At 43.4% G+C, this 22,251-nt stretch overlaps 2 protein-coding genes across 3 annotated transcripts in view; both read right to left on the bottom strand.

Moving 5' to 3' along the window:
* Positions 1-12,553, bottom strand: part of Man2a1 (mannosidase alpha class 2A member 1) — a 186,840-nt gene extending 174,287 nt beyond the window's left edge. The window contains exon 1 of one of the 2 annotated variants that reach the window (XM_045132451.1): positions 12,318-12,553. In XM_045132451.1, coding sequence (XP_044988386.1) covers positions 12,318-12,452 — 135 coding nt within the window. In that variant the 5' untranslated portion in view covers positions 12,453-12,553. Of the gene's footprint in view, positions 1-5,332; positions 5,453-12,317 lie in introns of those variants that run through there. The other variant, XM_045132452.1, reaches the window with a different exon arrangement.
* On the bottom strand, positions 12,493-21,396 carry LOC123454064 (skin secretory protein xP2-like). Its single transcript, XM_045132146.1, has 3 exons — positions 21,244-21,396; positions 13,033-13,683; positions 12,493-12,933 (listed from the first exon to the last, which is right to left on the bottom strand). The coding sequence occupies exons 1-3, from the start codon at positions 21,394-21,396 to the stop codon at positions 12,493-12,495; spliced, it is 1,245 nt and encodes a 414-aa protein (XP_044988081.1).
* Between the last annotated feature and the right edge of the window lie 855 nt (positions 21,397-22,251).

A 22,251-nucleotide genomic window follows, 5' to 3' on the forward strand; every position in this document is an offset into this window, starting at 1 on the left:
TCTTTGTCCTTTATCCCATCTGCTAGAAAGTGGTACTTCTCCTTACAAAATGTCTGCACATTTTTCTCCTCCTTGGTTCCAGCCAATCGAATACTGGAACAAGGATTTACTGCCTTATGTCTGTTATATTACCTCAAACAGATTCTCAGCTGCCTTCCTGTTTCTGAGTCTTCCTACACACTAGTACCAGAATAATCTACATGGAATATTTTCTTAGCTCCCTTCCAGGTCTAAAATTTTCTACAAAATGAATTCTTGAACATTGCTTTTCCCACTGGTAGGGTACACTAAGTAACTCTGAGTAACCTCAGACTGAGCGTCCAGGCAACTTACTATCTGGTCTCAAACTACCATGTTTCCCAACTACTCTTCAGCTCTTCCCAAAGTACCAGCTCCTTCGGGGTGCAAGGTTACAGAAGCTGTGCTTCATGGCAACGAGGCTCTCTGTCCCTTCAAAATCCAGTAAGAAAATCCTGGCTGCTGCTCCTCTCTGTCAAAAAGAACTACGTTCTAACCAGAGCTTAGTTCTATTTCTGAATTCCTTTTAAGGCCTGTGCTCTTATATTGGGTATACATTAGAACATGGACTACATCCCCAGGAGCTACAATCATAGCTGGTACATAGTAGGGGCACTCATACATTTTATCCTTTGGTAAGAATTAGTATTTATTGAGTACTTAATATGTGCCCAGTACCATTCCGGCCTCTTCAAATTAACTCTATTAATAAATTAACAAACAGCACTTAGCTGCCTACTTGTTTCATACATAACAATTGTATTTACCAAAATAACTTTTTCAAGGTGAGAAATCTATCTAGAATGTCTATCATCATTTCTGTATTATCTATCACATAAAAAGTCCTAAAATCTAGGCATGGGAGGATACATCAGAAAAGCCATTGAACTACAGGTCAGGATGCATGTTCCAGTACACATTTGCCATGACTGAACAAACTGTGGAGGTCTAGTTTAGGTGACTCAGTGCCCTTACCTGAAAACTCAAAGATTAAATTAACTGACCTAAAGAACCCGTCCTACTCTAAAATCGTATCTCTAACTTTTTCATATGTATGACTTTTCAGGGATGCTGGTGACTGTTAAAAAGAATGTTTTACTCTGAAAGAGCAAACTGAGGGCTTTTTGCTGATGTAGACAATGCTTCCGAGAATGACCCACCATCCCAGGCTTTCCTCCTCTGGTGCTCCAAAGAGAAAACTATCACAAGGCCATGACCCATGAATTCCACATGCTTCCATACCTGTGGTACAAAAGAACTCAGAAGGCCTGCTACAAAGGATGCTGGAGCCCAGCGTCCTCACTCTGAAGGGAAAGGACTTCCCATGGAGAAGAAGATAAAATGCTGCTAACCCCCAAGATACATGGCAATCTCAGTTCACATTAACTGTGAACAACAATCAAAAATGGCATGACTTCCTACTTCCAACCCTGTAAAAGCACAAGGGACCAAAATACTGATGCATGCTGAGTTGCAAAACTATTTTTAAAATAATGAGATTCAATACATAGGATTCAATAACTCTTATTTCCTCTGTCGGTAAGAAAAAGGGAAAGAAATAGACGGAGAAAACAAAAAGCTACAGAAGGAAGCCTCAGTCCAGATGTGAAGGAAATGAAATACAGCACGCGCCTGAGCAGCTGGAATATAAGATACAAAAATCTACTTATCCTGATGTGTGTAAGTGGAGCATGTTTAACAATACAGGGCCATCCCTCTTTCTCTATGCGGCCAGGCTATGAATGCGCTACCACTCACTGAAAACGTTTGTTGCTTTTAATTCTAATTTACTTTTAGTTGACAAAAACTGTATACACTGTTTACCATATTGCCTTGAAATATTTATGCATTTTGGAATATTAAATCAATTTAATTAACATGTTATTACAATTTTGTTTTGTAAAAGCCATGAAAATCTACTCTCTTGGGGCTAAAGGGATGGCGCAGTATGTAAAGACAAGAAAACTAAAGTTTGGATCTTCAGCACTCATAAATGCTGGGTGGGCAAGGAGGTCTGGCCTGCAATCCTAGGATTGGGAGGCAGAGACAGAATCTTTGGGGAACACTGGATAGCTAAGACTATCTGAATCAGAGAACGCTAAGCTCAAGTGAGAGACCTTGTCTCAGTAAAACTACAACGGAAAGCCAATGAGGGAGATGTCTGGCATGGACTTCTCACTACCATATCCACACATGCACGTACACCACATCCACAAGCAAAAAAAAAAAACAAAAACCTATTCTTGGCAATTTTTAATGTGTTACATTGTTATTATCTAGGTACCATGTTATACATCTCTTCAGCTCATTCCTTCAGTCTGAAATCCTATATCCTTTGGTTGTTAGCTTTCCGTTTTTGTAACCACCGAAAGACAGAATATGTAGGACATTCAGACCTAGGATGAAAGGCAAATGATTTAAGGCTTATGGACATAAAAGAACTGATGGCTCAAAGAAGATGGAAAATGCAGAGTTGTCCTCAGCTACTGGCATGGGGAGTCAAGACCCTATCTTCAGCTGCTGGATTAGGAAAGCAAATGTTTAACTATATCTCTCAACTTGTTAAAGGGATATCAAAAAGGAGAACGAAATGTAAAACTAATGTTTACAAGATTGGGAAAGGAAAAATTATTCATCCTCCTCCTAAAGAAAAACAAAAAACTCAAAGCTGAACAAAACATTTAAGTGTGTAAGTATATAGTGAGAATCAGGTAGGAAACCACTGTGGAATAAAGAAATGGCCAGAAGCAGGACTCAGAGAATGGACTCAGGTGGATGAGAAGAGAAGAGGGATCCTATTGTTGATGGCTATCTTCCAATAGCATTTGAATTATTTTTATTTCTATGTACATCTGTGTTCGTTTGCATGTACGCACCCCATAGAGTCAGGTGTTTCATTAAAGCTTGGAATTTGGGTCTCCGGCCACCTAGCTGGAATGTCACTGGGGAGCAGATCCTGGGGCCCAGCCCTAAGGCATGTTTGGGAGTAAGTCTGATTCCAGGCCAAAGGTATGCAGAGGGGTTTGAGCTCTGCCTGGGTCCCTGCTGCTTGAGACTTTTTAGTGTGTGTGCTAGTACTGGTGATTTGCTTGCTGCAGTTTTCCTGCTCTGCTTGGCTTTATGAAAGGAAGTCAGCTTCTCCCACCAACTGTGACACTTCCCCTGGATCTGCAAGCTTGAAATAAACCCCTTCCTTCCATAAACTGCGTCTGATTTGGATGTTCATCCCAGCATTGTGGAACTGAACATCATCTATACTTTCATACATACTTAAGACAAAATCACTGGCAAAGTCTCCAGCTCTCCTGATCCATGACAATGTGATTCATTGGCAAGTACACAGTATAAGGTCAGACTTGGGGTCTGTTCTGTTCTTCATGGAAAAAAAAGGCACTTAAGTTTTTGTGGACCTGCAAAAGAAGTCATCTGAAAGATGCACAAATGCATTCATTTTTTTTTAAAAAAAGGAAATAAATGCTTAAAAAGCCACTTCATGCTAAACTTCTACACTACACTGTTAGATGATGGGTCACTAACCTTAAGCACTACAGCAATGAACTGCATCACACCTACTTGGTTCAATCTAGCTGGGTATACTATACTCTCTGAAGATATAAGAAAGAAACACAACCTTTAAAAGTGGTAAAACTTAGCAGGATGAATTATTCTAATAAGTAGAACAGCAATCTAGAAATGCTGGTGACAATTGGTTGCTCTCAGTCTACAAGCTGGGCAACTTCAAGGTTTAGATTAATTTTGGGGCTGGAGAGATGGCTTAGCGGTTAAGCGCTTGCCTGTGAAGCCAAAGGACCCTGGTTCAAGGCTCGATTCCCCAGGACCCACGTTAGCCAAATACACAAGTGGGCATATGCGTCTGGAGTTCATTTGCAGTGGCTGGAAGCCCTGGCGCATCCACTCTCTGTCTCTGCTTCTTTCTCTCTCTCGCTTTCTCTGTCACTCTCAAATAAATTTTTAAAAAATGAAATAAAAAAGAGTCTTATATTAATTTTTCTTAGCTCATGATCCAAAAATCCTCTCTTGCAGAGCAGTTCTTTTGCAGAAAAGAAATATTCAAGTGCCTGGTCCAAGTCCTATAATCCCAGTTACTACAGAGGTTGAGTCAGCAGGTTCATAAGTTCACAGTTTGTCTTGGCTATAAAGTAAGTTCAAAGCCAGCCTGGGCAACTAAGTGAAACCAGTCTCCAAAAAAAAAGTAAGGGCTGAAGAGATGTGTCAGTGGTTACTTATCTATGAAGTGTAACAACCCAGGTTTGGTTCCTCAGTACCCACATAAAGCCAGATCACATGCATCTGGAGATGGTTTGCTATGGCACTATGCCCTGGCCCGCCCGCCCGCCCTCCCTCCCTCCCTCCCTCCCTCCCTTCCTTCCTTCCTTCCTTCCTTCCTTCCTTCCTTCCTTCCCCTCTCCCTCTCCTTCCCTCTCTCCTTGCAAAAAACTAAATAAATATTTTTAAAAGAAATCAATAGAAAGTAAAGAACAAAAGGACTGTGGGCTAGGAATACTAACACACACTAGTCTCCAGGTTAAATCCCTAGTATGACACAAAGATAATTAGTAAATAGATAAAATGAATAAATAAAAGAGGAGGAAGAGAAAAAAAAAGAGGCAGAAAAGGAAGAAGGGAGGGAAGGAAAGCAATTGAAAACATCAAGCATACCCATGCTCTATCATGGAAGTTTCCCCCAAGGACATTTTTATATCTTTGAAACATGTAAATAATATGAGTGTTATTATACCCTAAAGCCATCAATTTTAGATGGTATTTATTATAACCAGCTTACTCTGCCTTTTCTTCAGCATGCAGTTTGCCTGCAATAATACAGTTTAAACCAAGGATTTGCAAACTTTTCCCAAAAAATACCAGATAGTATTTTAGGTTTTGTGCCACAGAGGGTTTCTGTCCCCACCATCTGACACAGCTGAGAGGATTCATACATGAATGGCCGTGGCTTGGCCATGACACATTATTTAATCACTCAAGTATAAAACCTTTCTTGGCTTGTGGCCCTATAGAAAGTAGTAGGCCTATTTGGCTCACAGCTGACTTCGGCAGAGTTCAAGACCACTAGAGACCTTGGGAACAAAAGAGAAAGAAGAAAAATATTTGCCAAGAATTTTTTTTTTCTTTTCCTGTCCCCATCTCCATCCTCCTTTCTATAAAAAAAAAGTACACAAAATGCAACAGCCATAATCATCAGACTTAACAAAGAGAAAATAGCCTAAAAAACTCAGGATTTTGAATTATTTTTGCATATGACTATTATACCTTATCACTATTCAATACAGCTTACCTTCCTGTGCTAAGAGGCAAGAGGATACATCTGGACAATTGCCAACCTCTAATGCAGCTTGGAAAAAGCATGATCCGCTTACTTTGACCTGACCAGCATGCTCTTCTCAGAATGTATATGTCCAATTGGTAAAAAAAAAAATATAAAAAGTTGTATTATAAAAATAATCTTCCTTTTGGGGGCTGGGGAGATGGCTTAGCAGTTAAGCGCTTGCCTGTGAAACCTAAGGACCCCGGTTCGAGGCTTGGTTCCCCAGGTCCCACGTTAGCCAAATGCACAAGGGGGCGCACGCGTCTGGAGTTCGTTTGCAGAGGCTGGAAGCCCTGGCGTGCCCATTCTCTCTCTCTCCCTCTATCTGTCTTTCTCTCTGTGTCTGTCGCTCTCAAATAAATAAATAAATAAAATTTTTAAAAAATCTTCTTTTGATGTGTACATGAACATATTATATTCCTGCGTTTTTGGTAACATACTGTAATTTAGAATTCTAAATACACAACAGAATTTTAGGCCCCCAGAAAAAGAATACATATAAAAATTCTAGTCATCCTTTTGAGGAGTAGAATAAGACCTTTTGATCACTCTTTCCTAAAATGCAAAAATGTCCCAAAAGCACCCTGGGTATAGAGAATAAGCCTTTGTCTAGACCACAGCCAAACTAATTTTCAATGGGGACAATTCCCAACCCACGCCAAGAGGCTATTCATATAGATCTAAAGTTTGTGGACACTTATGACTGCTAATGCTTGGGGAAGAGAAAGGTGCTCTGGCATGTAGTGGTAGAGAATCAGGTTCTTCAGGATATTCCGCAACATAGGCCGCACTCAATATCTCAGGATCCTCAGACAACAGCAAAGGGTAGTGTAAAACCCTGGAAGAGAGGCAGAGAATGCAGCCGTTTCACACTACATTCTTCAAGGTAGGGTCTTTTCCTTAGAAGACACTGTTAGATATAGAAATTAAACACTACGGTATTAATGAGACACCTACTATGCACTTATGTATCTACATAAAAGAAAAAATGATATCTTAAATGCACTTTTAAATACTGTCTCACCTTGAGATTTATTCTAATCAAAAACATTTACTTCTTCCCTATCACAAGGCGAAATTGTCAAAACTCACTAAAGCACAATGTGTGAACTCCACTACACAACACTCAACCCTCAAACGTAACCTGGACATGGTTCTAACCTTACAGTTAGCAGTGTGGCTTGTTAATGAAAACAGAAACCCGTATTAACTCAAATGTTCTGCTTCCTCTCCTGATCCATCTCCCTAGTAACTACAAAATAAGCAAAGTTCCCTAATTCATAGAGTGCCTCTCCTTAGTTCAGGAACTTGATCAACACAGAAGGGGTCAAAATGCCTTTATATTTGGGCTTTCCAAAGTTGATCAAGATCCTATTTTGCCTAAAGATACTCCTTGGGAGTAAAGAAAAGACAGGGAGAAAAGACCTCTGGAGAAAACTAAGAATAAAGGAGGTGACACGCAAAACAGTTACTCATCTGAACACCTCATTCTTTGGGATGTTTTAACAATGTCACAAAAATCAATCACAGGTTCAGAGAAAAAAACAAGTTATTTCAATGTTCAGTCTATAGTCCAGAGATCACTTAAAAGTCAATTAATGGGCAGGGCATAAACATTTTCTTAGGATATGTGAATAAACAACTACTATCCACAGATAGGGCACCAAGGACAGAAACAAAGAAATGATGTCACTCAAGTGTGGCTTGGTCAGTTCTACTGGGCTTCTTAGAGAAGCATGGATAAAGGGCTGACAGGAGCAGGAGAGCTACCATTGAACGAAGAAATTTTAGCACATTAACTTCTATAAGTATTTGGGGAAGGATGCGGCTGCAATCCTGTCCTACTAAAGATAAATCCTGAAAGGGGGAGCTCTTGAGCCCTTCCCCCATAGACACCATTAAACACACACACACACACACACACACACACACACACACAGGGGGGACGGAGGAGGGAGGAGAGGGGATGGTGGGTGTCAAGAGGAGGATTGTAAGTCACTTCCCTGCAACTGTTAACTCCGCAAACACCTGGGGGAAGGAGTGAAGCCTCATAAGGCCCTCCTCCCTAGCAACTGTTAATTATGTCAATCCTTGAGGGAAAGGTAAACCCCTCCTCCTGGCTATGGGCAACAGGTTGGACTATAAATCATTGGGGAGGGGGCCAGGACCCATGATCCTCTCCCACTCCATGAGGAAAAGTTTATGGGTCCAGTCTTATACAGGCCTCCTTCAGGTAATCAACTACTGCTGACAGTTCAGAGACAAGAGCCAGGTCATGGTTGAAGGACAATGTTCCACAATTAGTAGCCAAGAAATATAATCCTGCCATCCCTGTGACGAAAGTCTTTGTTCAGACCCTGATAACAGTGATGACTTAGGAACAAAGTGTTTTAAAAATAATAAAACCTTCAGACCAGATGGAGTCGCAGTTTGGCTCAGCTGGTTCCTGGGAAGCCTGAGTCAAAGCATGCAATGCAGAAGTCCCCGAGTGGGTGCTGGAGACTCACCTCATGTAGCTTAAAGGCCCTGAATTCTTAATTGCTGCTGCCATGGCTCCCCAAGTTCTAGTGGTTCCCAAAAGCCGTGGATCTGGAGCATTAGTGCCAAAGAAACCAACCTTTCATACACAGCCCTGAACAAGCCCAACCATAAATACTACTGTTTATAAACAGAGTGCCCTGTGGGGAGGAGTGGGAGATCATATTTCTCTTAGATGTCACTGTTAACATTTAAACAGCTATGAAAACAAGGGGAAAAAAACAGCTATTAAAGTCCACATTATACTTACTGCCAGGAATCAAATTTTACTAATATATACCACACAAGATACAAAAAAAAAAAAAAAATCAGTATTTTTTTGGTATTAGTTTTGGAGAACTCTTCTTGTTTTTATTTTGTCTTATTTATTTGTAGAGAGGGCACATACATGTCATGGCATGCATGTGGAGGTCTCAGGACAACTGTCACATCAATCCTCGCCTGTCCTGAGACAGGGCTTCTCAATTCTTGTTCTTCTGTTCTTTACAGTGCTCACCACCAGCTTCCAGGAGATTCATATCTATCTCTCTCTCTATCTCTCTCTCTGTCTCTCTCTCTCTTTCTCTCTCTCATTGTGCTGTCATCATCAGTGTGCTGGGATTACGAAAGCCCAAAATGGCTTCCAGCTTCTTACAGGAGGTCCAGGAACTGAACTCAAGTACTCCACCTTGAGCCAGAGTATGCACTGAGCCATCTCCCAAGCCCCAGCTTTACTGTGTTTCATTGTGTTTTGATGTTTTCTTTTTGCAAAGAAACTCACTCTGCAGCTCAATCTGGCATGGAACCTGAAGAAATTCTTCTGCCTCCGCCTACCAAGTGCTAAAAATTGCTAGTTTTGTAAAAGGAGGTAAGTATACTTCTGTATACATATTAGAGTTTCAAGGATTTTACAAAGGCCTAAAAGTCTCTATAATTAAATGCCTTTTAATCAAGTATTTACAGACATTCTCATTTTCTCACTTGATAAATGCTATCCAAGCCCAAAGACAAATGGTGAACATTGCTTTCACATTTCCATGTCTCCAGTTCCTATAGAGACATTTCAAAGTTAATATGAGTCCCTAGTCATATGCTATACTCCTTAAAACCCGTTCTTTAGTATACGAAACCTGATTCATTATTTTAATTCTCTAGATCCAAACATGAGACATCTTGTTATTCACAATGTACATAGTAAGCAGCTGGCTTAATGTGTCTTTTGGAAAGATGAACACGTTCACGGAGATCCAGCAACATTTCTCCTTTCCATCTGCCCACATTCTTACAAGCTAGCATGAAGAATCTACTTACAAGGCACTAGGTCCTGGCCAACCTCTCATCCTCAGTGGAGTTTTCATTAATTTTTTTAAACTAAGATTAGATAACTCTGGAAATATAGACTACCTGCTATCTCTAGCTCTCAAAGGAATTCTTCCTGAAGCATCCTGGAACCTGTGAAGCTACCTTAGAGACAGGCCACTGCTGGGGAGGAAGCAAGTGGAGTGCTCTTGCTTCATAGTCTGGTCAGGTGGTAGAAAACAAGAGCCATAAGAAGACAGAAAAAAGAACAAAGACCCGCAAATAGATGGCTCTCAACCAGGCATGGCCTTTTAACAATTGCTTACTAATTATTAAATAGGCCTCTTACCTTACTGAAAGTTCCACACCAAGTGAAAGAAACTAAAATGGACAATTTAAAGAAACTAATGTCCTTTTTAGTTGCATTATTTACCTAGACACCAAAAATGACATGTACTGACTGACTCAGTTGGCTCTACTAACACTCATGAATTCTCGACCTAAGCCTGCCAAAGAAGTACTCTGCCACATGTTTTTCCTATGCTTGGCATTATCATCATGTTAGGGTTAACATGTAGCTAGAAGCAGTGAAAACAAATAAAAGAACTCACATGCTGGACGCCACGCTACACAACGGTTTTCATTCTGTGTAGCTATGAAGACAGCTAGAAGGGATTGTGAGAAGATATAAACCTCAAGCACTAAATGTTTCAGCAAAGGGACCACATTCATTATGCCTTCCCAGTGAAAGTTTCTTTGGGCCCTGCATGGTGCCACACACCTTTTTTGGTTTGTTTTTGTTTTTGTTTTTCAAGGTAGGGGTCTCCCTGGCTCAGGCTGACCTGGAATTCAGTATGTAGCCTCAGGGGGGCCTCACACTCATGGCGATCCTCCTTCCTCTGCCTCCCAAGTGCTGGGATTAAAGGTGTGCACCACCACACCCCGCTACGCACATGCCTTTAGCCCCAGCACTCAGGAGGTGAAGAATCTTTGAGACCCTATCTCAGGAAAAGGAAAAAAAAAAAGTTTCTTTGGAAAAGAACAATGTCTCAAGCCATGGTGTCACAGAGCAGCACTGCTTATTTGCTACTTCAGATCTAGACACAAGCAAGCTGGACACTTAATTACAGCTACGCAAAGATTTCTCAGAAGTCACCATATGTTCGAATCTCAGGTTTGAACTGTGTGACCATGGGCATCGTCAACTCTCAGGTGTCCTTCAGTACTGAGTAGTGACTATAGGAATTATCATGGGAAGCCCATAGCTAATGTCAGACACAGAAAGAGGATGTAGGAAGTCTATCCACTTGGGGATTTGGTGAAGGATAACCTATCAATATGAACCCATCAGAGCACTGTCTTCCTACAGTGAAATCCAGGCATGAAAAACTGGGGACACAGCCTTCCCACGCCCTCCCCCTAGCACAGAAAAGACACACCCACAGGCCCTTCCCCCTCAGCAGCCAGACACTGTTGCTTTCCACCAAATGCTTCACACGCTTTAAGCAGCTTTCAACTCCTCACTGAGTACTAGGGGTGCATATGAAAATACCGGAATTAACTTTGCCTAAGACTCTCAGGAACTGAATGAGTCACTTACTACTCTAGAAACAGAATAAAACGTCAAGGTTGCCAGAGAACCTCATGCAGATGTTTGCATAAATCATTTTCAAAGGATCACCAAGCCAAAGCCAGAAGACATTATTACTCAAGACAACACTGAAGTAAAACACATCAGTTTTTATGATAGTTATTGTAATGGAGAAAATCCTGAAAATGAGGTTGGGAATAAAGAGGATGGCAGCAAGTTTAATCCCAAATTACACAGCATATTAGATACCACAAGGCTTAGAACCTTTCTTTACCTTTGAGCAGCTGTTTTCTCCAACCTCAACAACAAACTTGAAATTCGAGATTTAAAGTCAGCTCAGAGTGCCTGTTGTGTATTTCCTCTATCACACTACCTAGCTAGCAAAAACTGCAGACATTTAAAAACGTCTGTCTGTCACATATTTGTGGGGTTTTTTTTGTTGTTGTTGTTATTTTCGAGGTAGGGTCTCACTCTAGCCCAGGCTGACCTGAAATTCACAATGTAGTCTCAGGGTGGCCTCGAACTCACGTGATCCTCCTACCTCTGCCTGAGTGCTGGGATTAAAGGCGTGTGCCACCACGCCTGGCTCTATATAGATGACGGAATCTGTCTTTTCACAATTTTACAATACTTAAGTTTGTACTTTAACTTCAATTATCGAAGTCGCTTGCCCTGGTATGTCAGAAGAAATGGCAAGGATAATTTTCAGTCATTTAAACAAACGGTCACAAAAGGAAAACCACGAAAATTCGGGACTTGCTCACTACCTACAAGTCAAACAGTAGTCAGCTAGTCAGCATTTGAGTTCTTCCAGTACCTTCATTACAGAGAACTCCACCCTACCCCCGACTTTTACTAAAATTTCCCAAGTGTGTCAAGTCATTGGGAAAGAGGTACAAACGGGGCTGGCCATGGCTGCGCGGTCCCCATTCGGGTCTGCTTATTTTTATTAACTTCACATACAAGCCCTTTAGGTGGCTCGTTTCCCCCAACTCCTCCTGCAGTTCGACCACCCGGCGCAGAACTGAGCGCCTCGCAGCTTCCAGCCGGAGAATAACACACGCTTCCCGCTCGGCTGCCCACGCCGGCCGCGAAAGCGGCCCGAGGTCACCGCTGAAGAATGACAGCCCTGATGCCAACCCGGAGACCCGCGTGTAAAGGGGCCGCCACGGGACATAAACTTTTTTAACCTATGGAGCAACGGTGGGGGGGGGGGTTGAGAGGGGAGAGGAACCCGACGGCCACCCAGCCCTGGTGAGGTGCCTCGGGCCAGATCCCGAGACTTCCCGGGACCGATCGCCCTCAGGGAACGGACTTATGCCACCTGCAGGTGCCCCGAGGCCCGGGGAGGGGCGGGCGGGAGGAGACGGCGAGGTGCAAAGGGCGCCCGGCCGCGGCGCCAGCACTCGGTGCCCGCGGCTGTCGCTGCCCCGCGGGCTTGCAGGGGGGCTCGCACCCGGCTGGAGAGCAGCCTGCCGGGACGCGGCTGGCTCGGGTCACGCGGGTGCCCCGCGCCGTGCCCACCGCGCAGCCCGCGAGCTAACTCACCTGCGGAAAGGAGCCCTCGCGGCGCGGGCCCCGCGGGTAGTCCAAGTGACCCCGGTCGAGCATCAGGTAGAGCGAGAAGATCACCACGCAGAAGATCGCGCTGCCGAACACGGTGAACTGGCGGCTTAACTTCATTTTCCTCGACAGAGCCGGCGCCGGGACACCCGTTCCTCACTCACCCGGAGGCGGCTGCGGTGCGCTCGGGACTCCAGGAAGCGGCCCGTGCCAGGGGACTCGGGGCTCGGCACGCCCGCCGCTCCGCTCCGCTCCGCTCCTCGGCCTCGGCGCCCCGGGGCCGCCCGTAGCCCTGTCCTGGCGCGGTCCGGGCTGGTCCGTGGCGGGCGGGCGGGCGACGAGGCTCTCCCCCCACCCCCACCCAACCCAGTCCCGGGGCAAACTTGAGCTCCACCTCTGCGCCCACCGCGGGCAGGGCGCGCGGGAGCGGGCGGAGGAGGGAAGGGGCGAGCGAGCGAGCGAGCGAGCTGCCCGGACTTCCTGCCACCGCCGCCCCGACCGAATCGGCAGGAAAAGTTTTCTCCGGCACGGCAGGCGTGTCCTCCTCACCCGGACAGAGAACGCGCGGGGCTCGGCGGCCGCGGGGCGCACGGCGCAGGAGCTGGACGGGGAGGAGCCGAGCGGGTCGGGGTGGAGGGGGGCCCTCCTCCCCGCCCCCCAGCAAACCCTACAACTTAGCGCCGGGACGACCGGGTTCCGCCCCCGCAGCGCCGCCCCCGAGCCCCGCCGGAGCCCCTTTTCCTGCCGCCGCCCGGGCCGGCTCGGGGGCTTCACCCTGGGCTGCCGGGGCGCACCGAAGCAGCAGGAGTTTCCCCGGGGTGCGCGTCGGCTCGCCGGCCTCTCCCGGTGCCCCGCCGCCCCTACCTTCCCCCTGCCCGGGCCCCGAGCCGCACGCGGAGGGCGCCAGGGGCCGGCGGCGGTGGCGGCGGCGGCGGCAGGAAGGGGAAGGCGAGCTTGGAGGAGAAGGACTGTCCTCCGAGAGAAGCTCGCGCCAGCTGCAGCGGCGAGCACCCCACCTCCTTCCCACCCCCCGAAAACGCGGAGATGGCGGCGGAAGCTGCTGAAGGAAGCAGCGCCGCTCGACGCTCCAGCGCCGCCCGCCACGAGCCCGAGAGAGCCAGGAGAAGGCGGCGGCGCTGCGCGGCGCGGCGCGGCGGGCGCTGGGTCGATGGGCGCCCGCAGCCCCGGAGCTGGGCAGCCGGCTTGGCCCCGCCCCTCCCGACGCGCCGGGAGGAGGGGGCGGGGTCCCCAGCGTCCAATCAGAGCGCGCCGCCCCCCCCCCCCAGCCCGCCCGCCCGCCTTCCCGGGCCCCTGGCAAGTAGGAAGACCACAGGAGGCTTCGGTGCTTGCTCTGGACCAGGAGTTGAGCCTAGCAGTCAGGAGCTGCGTGGCGCCTGCAAGCGCCTACGTTCCTCAGAGGTACCGCCTGTGCCCCCCACAATGTGCTTTCTGTTTGCCCAGGTTTAAAAAAAAAAAAAAAAAACCCTGAGACACCCAAGACTCAGCGTGCCTTTGGAAGGGTTTCCTCTGTGTAGGGTGGTATGTAAAACAAGAAATCCAATCATGCCTTCTGGGCCCTGGCCTGACAGAAAGGAGCCTGGGTAAAAGACCATTCCAGACAGGTGTAAAACATCTCACTACAAAATTTGTGAGGGGGACCTGAGAAGTGATGTTTGTGCACCTTACTTGAATCAGGGCCTCCCAGTTCCATTTTCTACTGCACCGTGAAAAACAAAAAAATTAATCTGGGCCTTTTAAGATAGGTTTTACATGGCCTTCTTGGACTGACGCTTTGTCAATAGAGGGCGCTGATGAGACATTACAGGAAAATGATTTTGCTTCCTGGTTTTGGTGTGTCTGGTGTAAAATTATTGAGGCACACCTGGCTTTCTCCATTGTCAAACTGATTCCTGTAACCCTCAGTAGCTGGCAGTTTTTCAGTGGAGGTAATGCATGACAGCTTTCCTGTCATCCTAGAAACAATTTCCCTCAAGGTTCAGGGGCAAATTTGCAACAGGTTTCGCAAACAGCATCACAGTAACTTCTCAGGTATTCAATAAGCCAGACTCTGAACTACAAAATCTAGACCTTAGCCCTAGAAGGAACTAGGACTTCCCAGAGAGGACAGCGTTCTTCCGCGATTAGCCCAAGAGGAGGTTACTTGTGAGATTAATTCCCCATAGCCTCCCTATATTCTGTGTAGTTCTTGCTAAAAAATCCCTCATTGTTCTAATCTCCAGTTATCATTAAGAATTCTATTCATTAAATTGTCCCTGTCCAGGAAGTAATCTCAAGAGACAGACCTGCAAAGACAGGTTTTAAAGGACAGTTTGATTGAGACTTTGGTCTGGAGCTCCTTGCCAAAGGGAAATGAAATGCTGGTAATTCGTGCCACAAAGGCTATCTCAGTTAATTAAACAATCACCAGTGGTTGATCCTGATGACATGCTATCTGAAGCAAGTGCCTTGAGGTCCCAGTGCCAGCTACACTTGACTGAGATGGCCATAAAGGGGACTGACAGGATTATGGTGTGGTAGGATTCTTTGGAGTACTCTTGAGTCTTATGAAGAGAAATGATAAGTACAAGTCCGTTAATGCTTACAATTAGGGCATGAGGATCAAGGAGACTCCACAACAATTATAAAAAATAAATAAATAAGGCTGGAGAGATGGGCTTAGTGGTTAAGGTGCTCACCTGCAATGCCTAAGGATCCAGGTTCGATTCTCTAGGTCCCACAAAAGCCACATGCACAAGGTGGCGCATGCATCTGGAGTTCATTTGCAGTATCTAGAGACTCTGGCATGTCCATTCTCTCTTTCTCTGTCTCAAATAAATAAATAAATAAACCTTATTAAAAAATGATGTCACAGAAAATCAAATGCAAGATTTTTTTCCTGAGTTATAATTACTTTTGAATTCACAGACATGCCCATTTTCTCTATAAAAATTAAGGCATTAGTTGGTAAATAATAGAATCCAAAAATTTGGAGTGATTGGATGTAGATAATCCTAGCATTCTTAACTGTGCCACCCCCTGTTCCTATCGTCAGTCTTTCTTACCAGTGGAAGTACTATTCATATGTGTATTTCTCTAAAATGCCCATGTTTTCTGTAAAAGCCACTAGAAGCAGTTAGTCTCACTTAGGCAGATGCCATGAGAGGGAACTCACATCCTTCTCAGAATTCACCACAGTATCCCTCTACACCTATGAAATGGTCTCATCTCAACACTGTGGGATAGATATATAGTGTTATGGAGAGAGAAATAATGTATACACCAAAATCTCTAAAATATTTTGTTGATATATACTGACAGAAAAAGAAATGGGCTGGGGAAATGGCTTAGTGGTTAAGCGTTTGCCTATGAAGCCTAAGGACCCCAGTTCAAGGTTCAATTCCCCAGGACGCACATTAGCCAGATGCACAAGGGAGTGCATGTGTCCGGAGTTCGTTTGCAGTGGCTGGAAGCCCTGGCACATCCATTCTGTCTCCCTCTCTCTCTCTCCCTCTCTTCTTTCTCTTTCTCTCTCTCTCTCTCTCTCTCTCTCTCTCCCTCTTTCTCTCTCTGTCACTCTCAAATAAATAAAAATGAACAAAAAATATTAAAAATACTGCAGGTAATTTATAGGAGTGAATTCTAATGAATGTAGATCATGAATCATAAAAGATAAAATATAATACTAGGACTGAGCCAAAATTTACTGCTAATGTGTTTGCATTTACCTTCTACACATAGTCATGACTCTTAACAACATACTTGATTGGTGGTTGGGAATGTAGACACAGTAGTGGCTTACAATTTGCAAGATTGTGACACTAGAGCTTCGTGACATGAAGTGAAAGGTAATCTAATGGGTTGGAGAAACAAAAGTACAATGGTTTTATGATATGCATCTTGCACACTTATCCTTTAACCATGCACCATGCAGAGGCCCACAAGAAGATGATTAAGGAACACATACAATATTTGAATATCTCTGTGTGTGCTCCTCTCTGATGGCCAGGTATGACTATAGACAAAGCCACTGTTGAGATGGGCTCTCCAATTCCTATGGAGATGTCAGGATCCCAGAATAACAGAGGCCAGTCAGAACTTAGTCAACAAGGACAGGGTAGGCACATTTAACTTAAGGGATAGCACAAGCAGATTGTCTTGGCCCACAGAGATGTCCTCAGAACAAATGCATAGACAGCCAAAATAAAGTACTGCTTTAAGTTTGTAACAGGTAAGGGTCTAAGGTCAGATAGTCAAAATCTGACAGTGGACAGTCACAAACTCTTCTGTGTTTTCAAACCTAAATCAGTTCCCAGACACAGAGCTCCTTGAGTGAAGGGGAGTTTGTATCCCCTCTAGGGACAACCTTGCACTGTATGAATATATATAACCATAGTGCACATGGCACATTGTATCCCTGCAAGTGTGTGTGTGTGTGTGTGTGTGTGTGTGTGTGTGTGTGTGCCATAGTTTGTGTCTCTATGTTGACAAAAATGAAATACCCAGATTGTTTTTGAAATTTGCTACACAGTGGTTCTGAATTGTTACTAATTCCTGATACGCAGCAGCAAGTAATTTAGATGCCTCATTAATACATACCTGAGATAAAAAGAAAGAAATGATCATGAATGTGAGGTGACAACTCTCAAATGGTCACCTCAGACATAGGATATGTTCTAGGATGATATAAGCTGTACATGGAAGAAACTGCTAAAACACAGAAAAGTCCAAACAAATGATATGGGTTAGAAATAATGAGCTTGGGCTGGGGCTTTGTCTCAGTGGTACTGCACTTGACCATCAAGCAAGAGACCCCTGTTCAATCCTCAGCACCAAGAGTGGAGGTGGTGGAGGGGAAATAGTAAGCACTGAGGAATGAAATGGCAATTACAGCAAGAACTGGTCACACCATACAGCCACGGAAGGAAAATGTTAGGAGTTGAACGGTGTTTCCTTAAAATTCATGTTTAAGTCTCAACCCCTAGTACTTCAAAATGTAATAGTATTTGAAGGTCTTTAGAGAGGTGATTAAATGAAAATGAGGCCATAAAGTTGACAGCCTAATCCCGATCTTACTGGTGCCCTTATTAGGAGAGAGACACACTGGGGGTCCGTGCACGACAAAGACGTTGTGACAGTGAGAAGACAGCCTTCTGCAAGCTGTGAAGAGCAAAACCTAACCTTCTGATACTTTGATCCCAAACTTCCATCCTCCAGACCGAGAAAATAAATTTTCTGTTGTTTCCGCTCCCTGTCTTCTGAGACATGGGGCATACTATAGTAATATAGAAATCAGCCACGCAGCTGGCAGAAAATATTTTATAGGGCTAAGTCCAACTTATGTAAGGAACTTATATAATTCATTAGCAAAAAAGAAAAAGAAAAGGCATCCTCAAAACAGACAACAAAAGACCTAAACATTTTCAAAAGAAGTTATATAAATGGCCAAAAGCTATATGTAAAGATGTTCAACATCAGTAATCATCAGGGAATTATACATCAGAATCACAGAGATTATCTCACACCTGTTATGATAGTTTTAGAAGCACATAAAATGATGTCTTAGTAAGGATGTGGTGGAAAGGGAGCCCTTATAAAATGTTGATGAGATTGTATGGGTATAGCCAACAGAAATAGCTTATGATACAGTTTCAAATGACACTATACAAAAGGGTACCCTTTCTGGAATACAGTATGGAGATTTCCCAAAATTAAAATTAGAACCTTTTGATCCAGTAACTCTACTAGGAGATGTATATAGTCCAAAGCAACTTCTTTTTTTAGAAAATGAATTTGGATCATATTGATTGTTCCTTACCATTAACAATATTATCTTATCATCAAAGTGATATTTTCCTATGAAATCCTGGCTATTGTGAGTAATGTTGCAATGACACAGAAGAACAAATATATGGGATATCAATTCTAACCTGTTAGATTCACACCTAAGTAATAAGAAAAAACTGTTATCTGTTTCATATGTGAGTCTGTGTGTCTCCCAAAGCTGATAATAGCCATTATAATAAGTGTGAAGTGTTACCTGGTTAGTTTCATAAGCTTGAGTAAAGTTTATAATTGTGATTACATAAAAATATCAAACTTTAATTTTTATCAGTTACATACACACTGTGTGTGTGTGTGTGTGTGTGTGTGTGTGTGTGTGTAATCTCCACCCTCTCACATTATTCTCTCTTATTCCCTTCCACAAAAACCCTTCCCAAATAGCCCTCTTCCTACTTTCATTTCTTTTTACTTTTGTGTCTTTTATGGTGTGTGTGTGTATGTGTGTGTGTGTGTGTGTGTGTGTCTGTCTGTCTGTCTATCTTGCCTGAACTTGGATAGAATGGTATTTTGTTATTTTTGGAAATATGAGCAACTTACGATCAGTTACTCCACTGAAGAATATGACTGATTGGTAGGAGAGGAGAAGAGTATCACACTATTATGAAAGGATGGAGTATTCAATCCTTTGCTCCCCTGACTATTGAGATAATAAGTCTGTCAAGGACACTGAGCTTTCATACTCATTTTTTCTGGATATGCTAAGAACACAAAGCCTTGGACATGCTTTCCTTGGGGTCATTTCTCAGGTTATCTTTACCCTAGACAACTGAACAACAACATATTCTCTCCAAAACAGCCAACTTGCTTACCACAAACAACAGAAATAGGAAAATCCAACATTCAGTATTCCTTGGCTATAGCACACATCCAACTGTGTATGGGCATCTGCCTGGACTCTCACCTTAACTGGAGGACACCGGGCTCTAGCACCATCATACTTGTGCTGCTTGGCCTGTTCCTTTGTCTCCATTGGGTGCCATGTGCTTTCTTACAGCATTTATGAAGCAGCAGCAGCAGAGTATAGACCTTTCATAACTCCCGAAATCTCAACCTATTTAGAGAACCTTGACATTGTGGCATATTCTCCACCTTCCTGGGCCTTCACTCCCATGCAAGAAAAGCTGGGAGAGGGATGAATCAAATAGTATGATTAACTGCTGAGAGGGATGGGAGAAATAAGAGAAAGAAGTTGGAGGAGGAATGTCTTTTCTTCAGAATGCTTTTCACTGTTTATTTATTGACTTGCTGTGGTATGCAAGATCCTGGAAGTCAGGGCCTGTTATCGTCTCATATCGTCCAAGTAGTGTCTAGCATTGTTGAGAATAAATATCTTGTAGGTTGGAGAGATGCTCAATGCTTAAAGGCACTTGCTCTTAAAGCCTAACAACTCGGGTTTAATGCCCTCGCAGACTCTCATAAAGTGGCACATGCATCGCAGTTTGCAATGGCAGGAGGCCCTGGGATAGCCATACTTTCTCTCTTTCTGTCTCTCCTTCTCTCTCTCTCTCTCTCTCTCTTCATCTTTTTCTTTAATAAACCAATAAAATATTTTTTTAAAAAAATTAAAAAGTAAATATCTTTTGTATAATGATTGCCTGGGCTTTGAAGTCTCAGTGGTGAGGGGCCTGACCATGCTGGCGGTAAGTTGTCCTGGCTTATAATAAGTATCTACTTGCTATTATTCCACACTTAAAGATATTCTTCTCATGTTTAAAGATAGCACTAAATATTTTACTCCTGCAAGGTACTTTCTTAAAATTCTCTGAAGAGAATCCAGAAATAATACTTTTATTAAAGAAGTCCAATATATTGTGCTAGAGAGATGGCTTAGTGGTTAAGGAACTTACCTGCAAAGCCTAAGGACCTAGGTTCAATTCCCCAGTACCTACATAAGCCAGATACACAAGATGTCTCATGCTTATGGAGTTGATGTGCAGTGGCTGGAGGCTCTGGTGCACTGATTCTCATCTTTCTATCTATCTCTTTCCCTGCCTCTCTCAAATAAATATTTTTTAAAAAATAAATATTTAGGCAGAAAACAAGAGTAACAAGCCTGTGTTGGATGCTTTTCTTGTGTTTATTTATTTAATTTTTTAAATTCTGAAAGATTAGTAAGTTAATATCTGTTTGGCACATTAGGAAACTTAAAAGCAGAAAGGTTAAATAACATGTTTAGAATATATAGCTACCAAGCGTATAGCTTCATGTTTCTGGGTTCAAAACTTTGCTGTTTGCTCCAGCAGTCTATATAGAGTTGTGGTACCTGTGTTACAGTGAATATCTTTTCCCTGATAACAGTTGGGATTGTGGTGCTTGGGTTCACTGTAAACAACCATAAATTATTCTAGCCATTTTAAGCAGGAAGCTGTTTAGTAGAGGATGCTTACAAAATCCATGTGAGGATTCAAAAAGTAGACTTTCCATTACATGAGTACTGAATTATCAAATAAGTGAGTGGAGCTAATACCCCTGATTTCTCCTAGGACAAGATTATAACTCTCTGGCTCAGGAGCATAACCCAATAGGAAGAGGGGGAATCAAGATACTGCTGTTGCAACTGTGTACTGTCTTCCTGGGGCTAAATAATGAATTATGGAATACTGTTGCAAAACAGAAAATGTCCCCACTTCTCTTTCCTAACTTTCATATGAGTATACCCAATTGACAAACCTAATTTATATCTACAACTCTGAGTACAAAGAAGTCTAGGGAATGTAAGCTTCCAGTCTCTTCAATATAAAACCAATGTGAAATAAAAATAGGAGAGGTCCATTGAGGAAACCATCCTTTTGTACTCACTACAGTATTTCTAGAAAAAGGGGGATACTTCCACCAAGAGAATGGAATAAAGCATTTAAAACTATTGCTGTCCAGGAAAAACTATAATGTATGTGATGACTTATTCAAACTCCAAACTCCTGACATTCCAATCTTATGTCTAGGATTTGTTCTGAATAAAATATCCTCTATGCACATTTTGTTTAAGGTCAATCATACAAATACAGACTTGTCAGCAATGAGAAAACTGTGATGCAGAATCATATTCATTTTTCTCTAGCCCTTTGCTTACTGTCAGTATCATTGACGTAGTGTGGAGAAGACAAAGCTTATTTTCCAGCAGGCCTTCCTCTGGCTTCTTACTGGATGATTTCTCATAGGCCACATGATGTTCAACAAGGGCAGGCTCAAGGATTTCATTCTCTAAAGCTTCAACATAGCACATCTCAGCACGTTTTACATGGAAACTCCAGACAGGTGAAACATTTGCCTGAGCTCTCAGGGAAGGTAGATTAGAAGCCAAGTTCTCTAGTTCCCCCGGCCATTGTTTTCTTCATCACAAAGAAAAGAAGCTCCGGATTGCATTCTACCAAATGCCCAGTGATAAATGTGCATATGTTCATTTATAACCGGTTCAATCACAGGCAAAACACAGCTGCACCTTCAGAGAAGCAAGCTATCCTGTGGAATATGAAGCAGAGAGAGAAAACTGTAAGCATCAGAGTGTAGTGAATGGTAGAGGGAAGGCTCTATGACTGGGAAAAGGCATATGGGGGCTTCACGTATAAAGGCAGTGTCCCAGGAAGTAAACAATTTTATAGGACATTTACCCCCCAAATTTTGAAAGCCAATGTAGTTTACTTGACTTTTTTTTTATTTTAATGATCTTAGTCTTAGTATTTACAACATGACAGAGCCAGATTGTTTCCCATAAATCATTTCCTTTAAATTTGACAAGAACACTCTGGAAGAAACACTGTTGTTGTTCATGGTGTGTAGATGAGGAAACTGAGGCACAGCCTTTACTAACTTGCCCAAATCCACTGTATCATTGCAGAACTGGGATTTGATCCATCTATCTCCACTACTCTGCTCTGCTAGCCACAAGAAACTTACCGGTTAAATAAATTATGGACCCTTCACTTTCTTATTATTTTATAATCATATATGTTAAGAGAAACAAGATGCAACTGGTTGTGGGGGTGCACGCCAGTAGGAAATTGCTGAAGAGGTGGAGGCAGGAGGATCAGAAAAACAATATGCAAAATTGCACACACTTACAACATATATATAATTATGA

This window comes from Jaculus jaculus, chromosome 13 (assembly GCF_020740685.1).
Source record: "Jaculus jaculus isolate mJacJac1 chromosome 13, mJacJac1.mat.Y.cur, whole genome shotgun sequence".
NCBI classification, from domain to species: Eukaryota; Metazoa; Chordata; class Mammalia; order Rodentia; family Dipodidae; genus Jaculus; species Jaculus jaculus.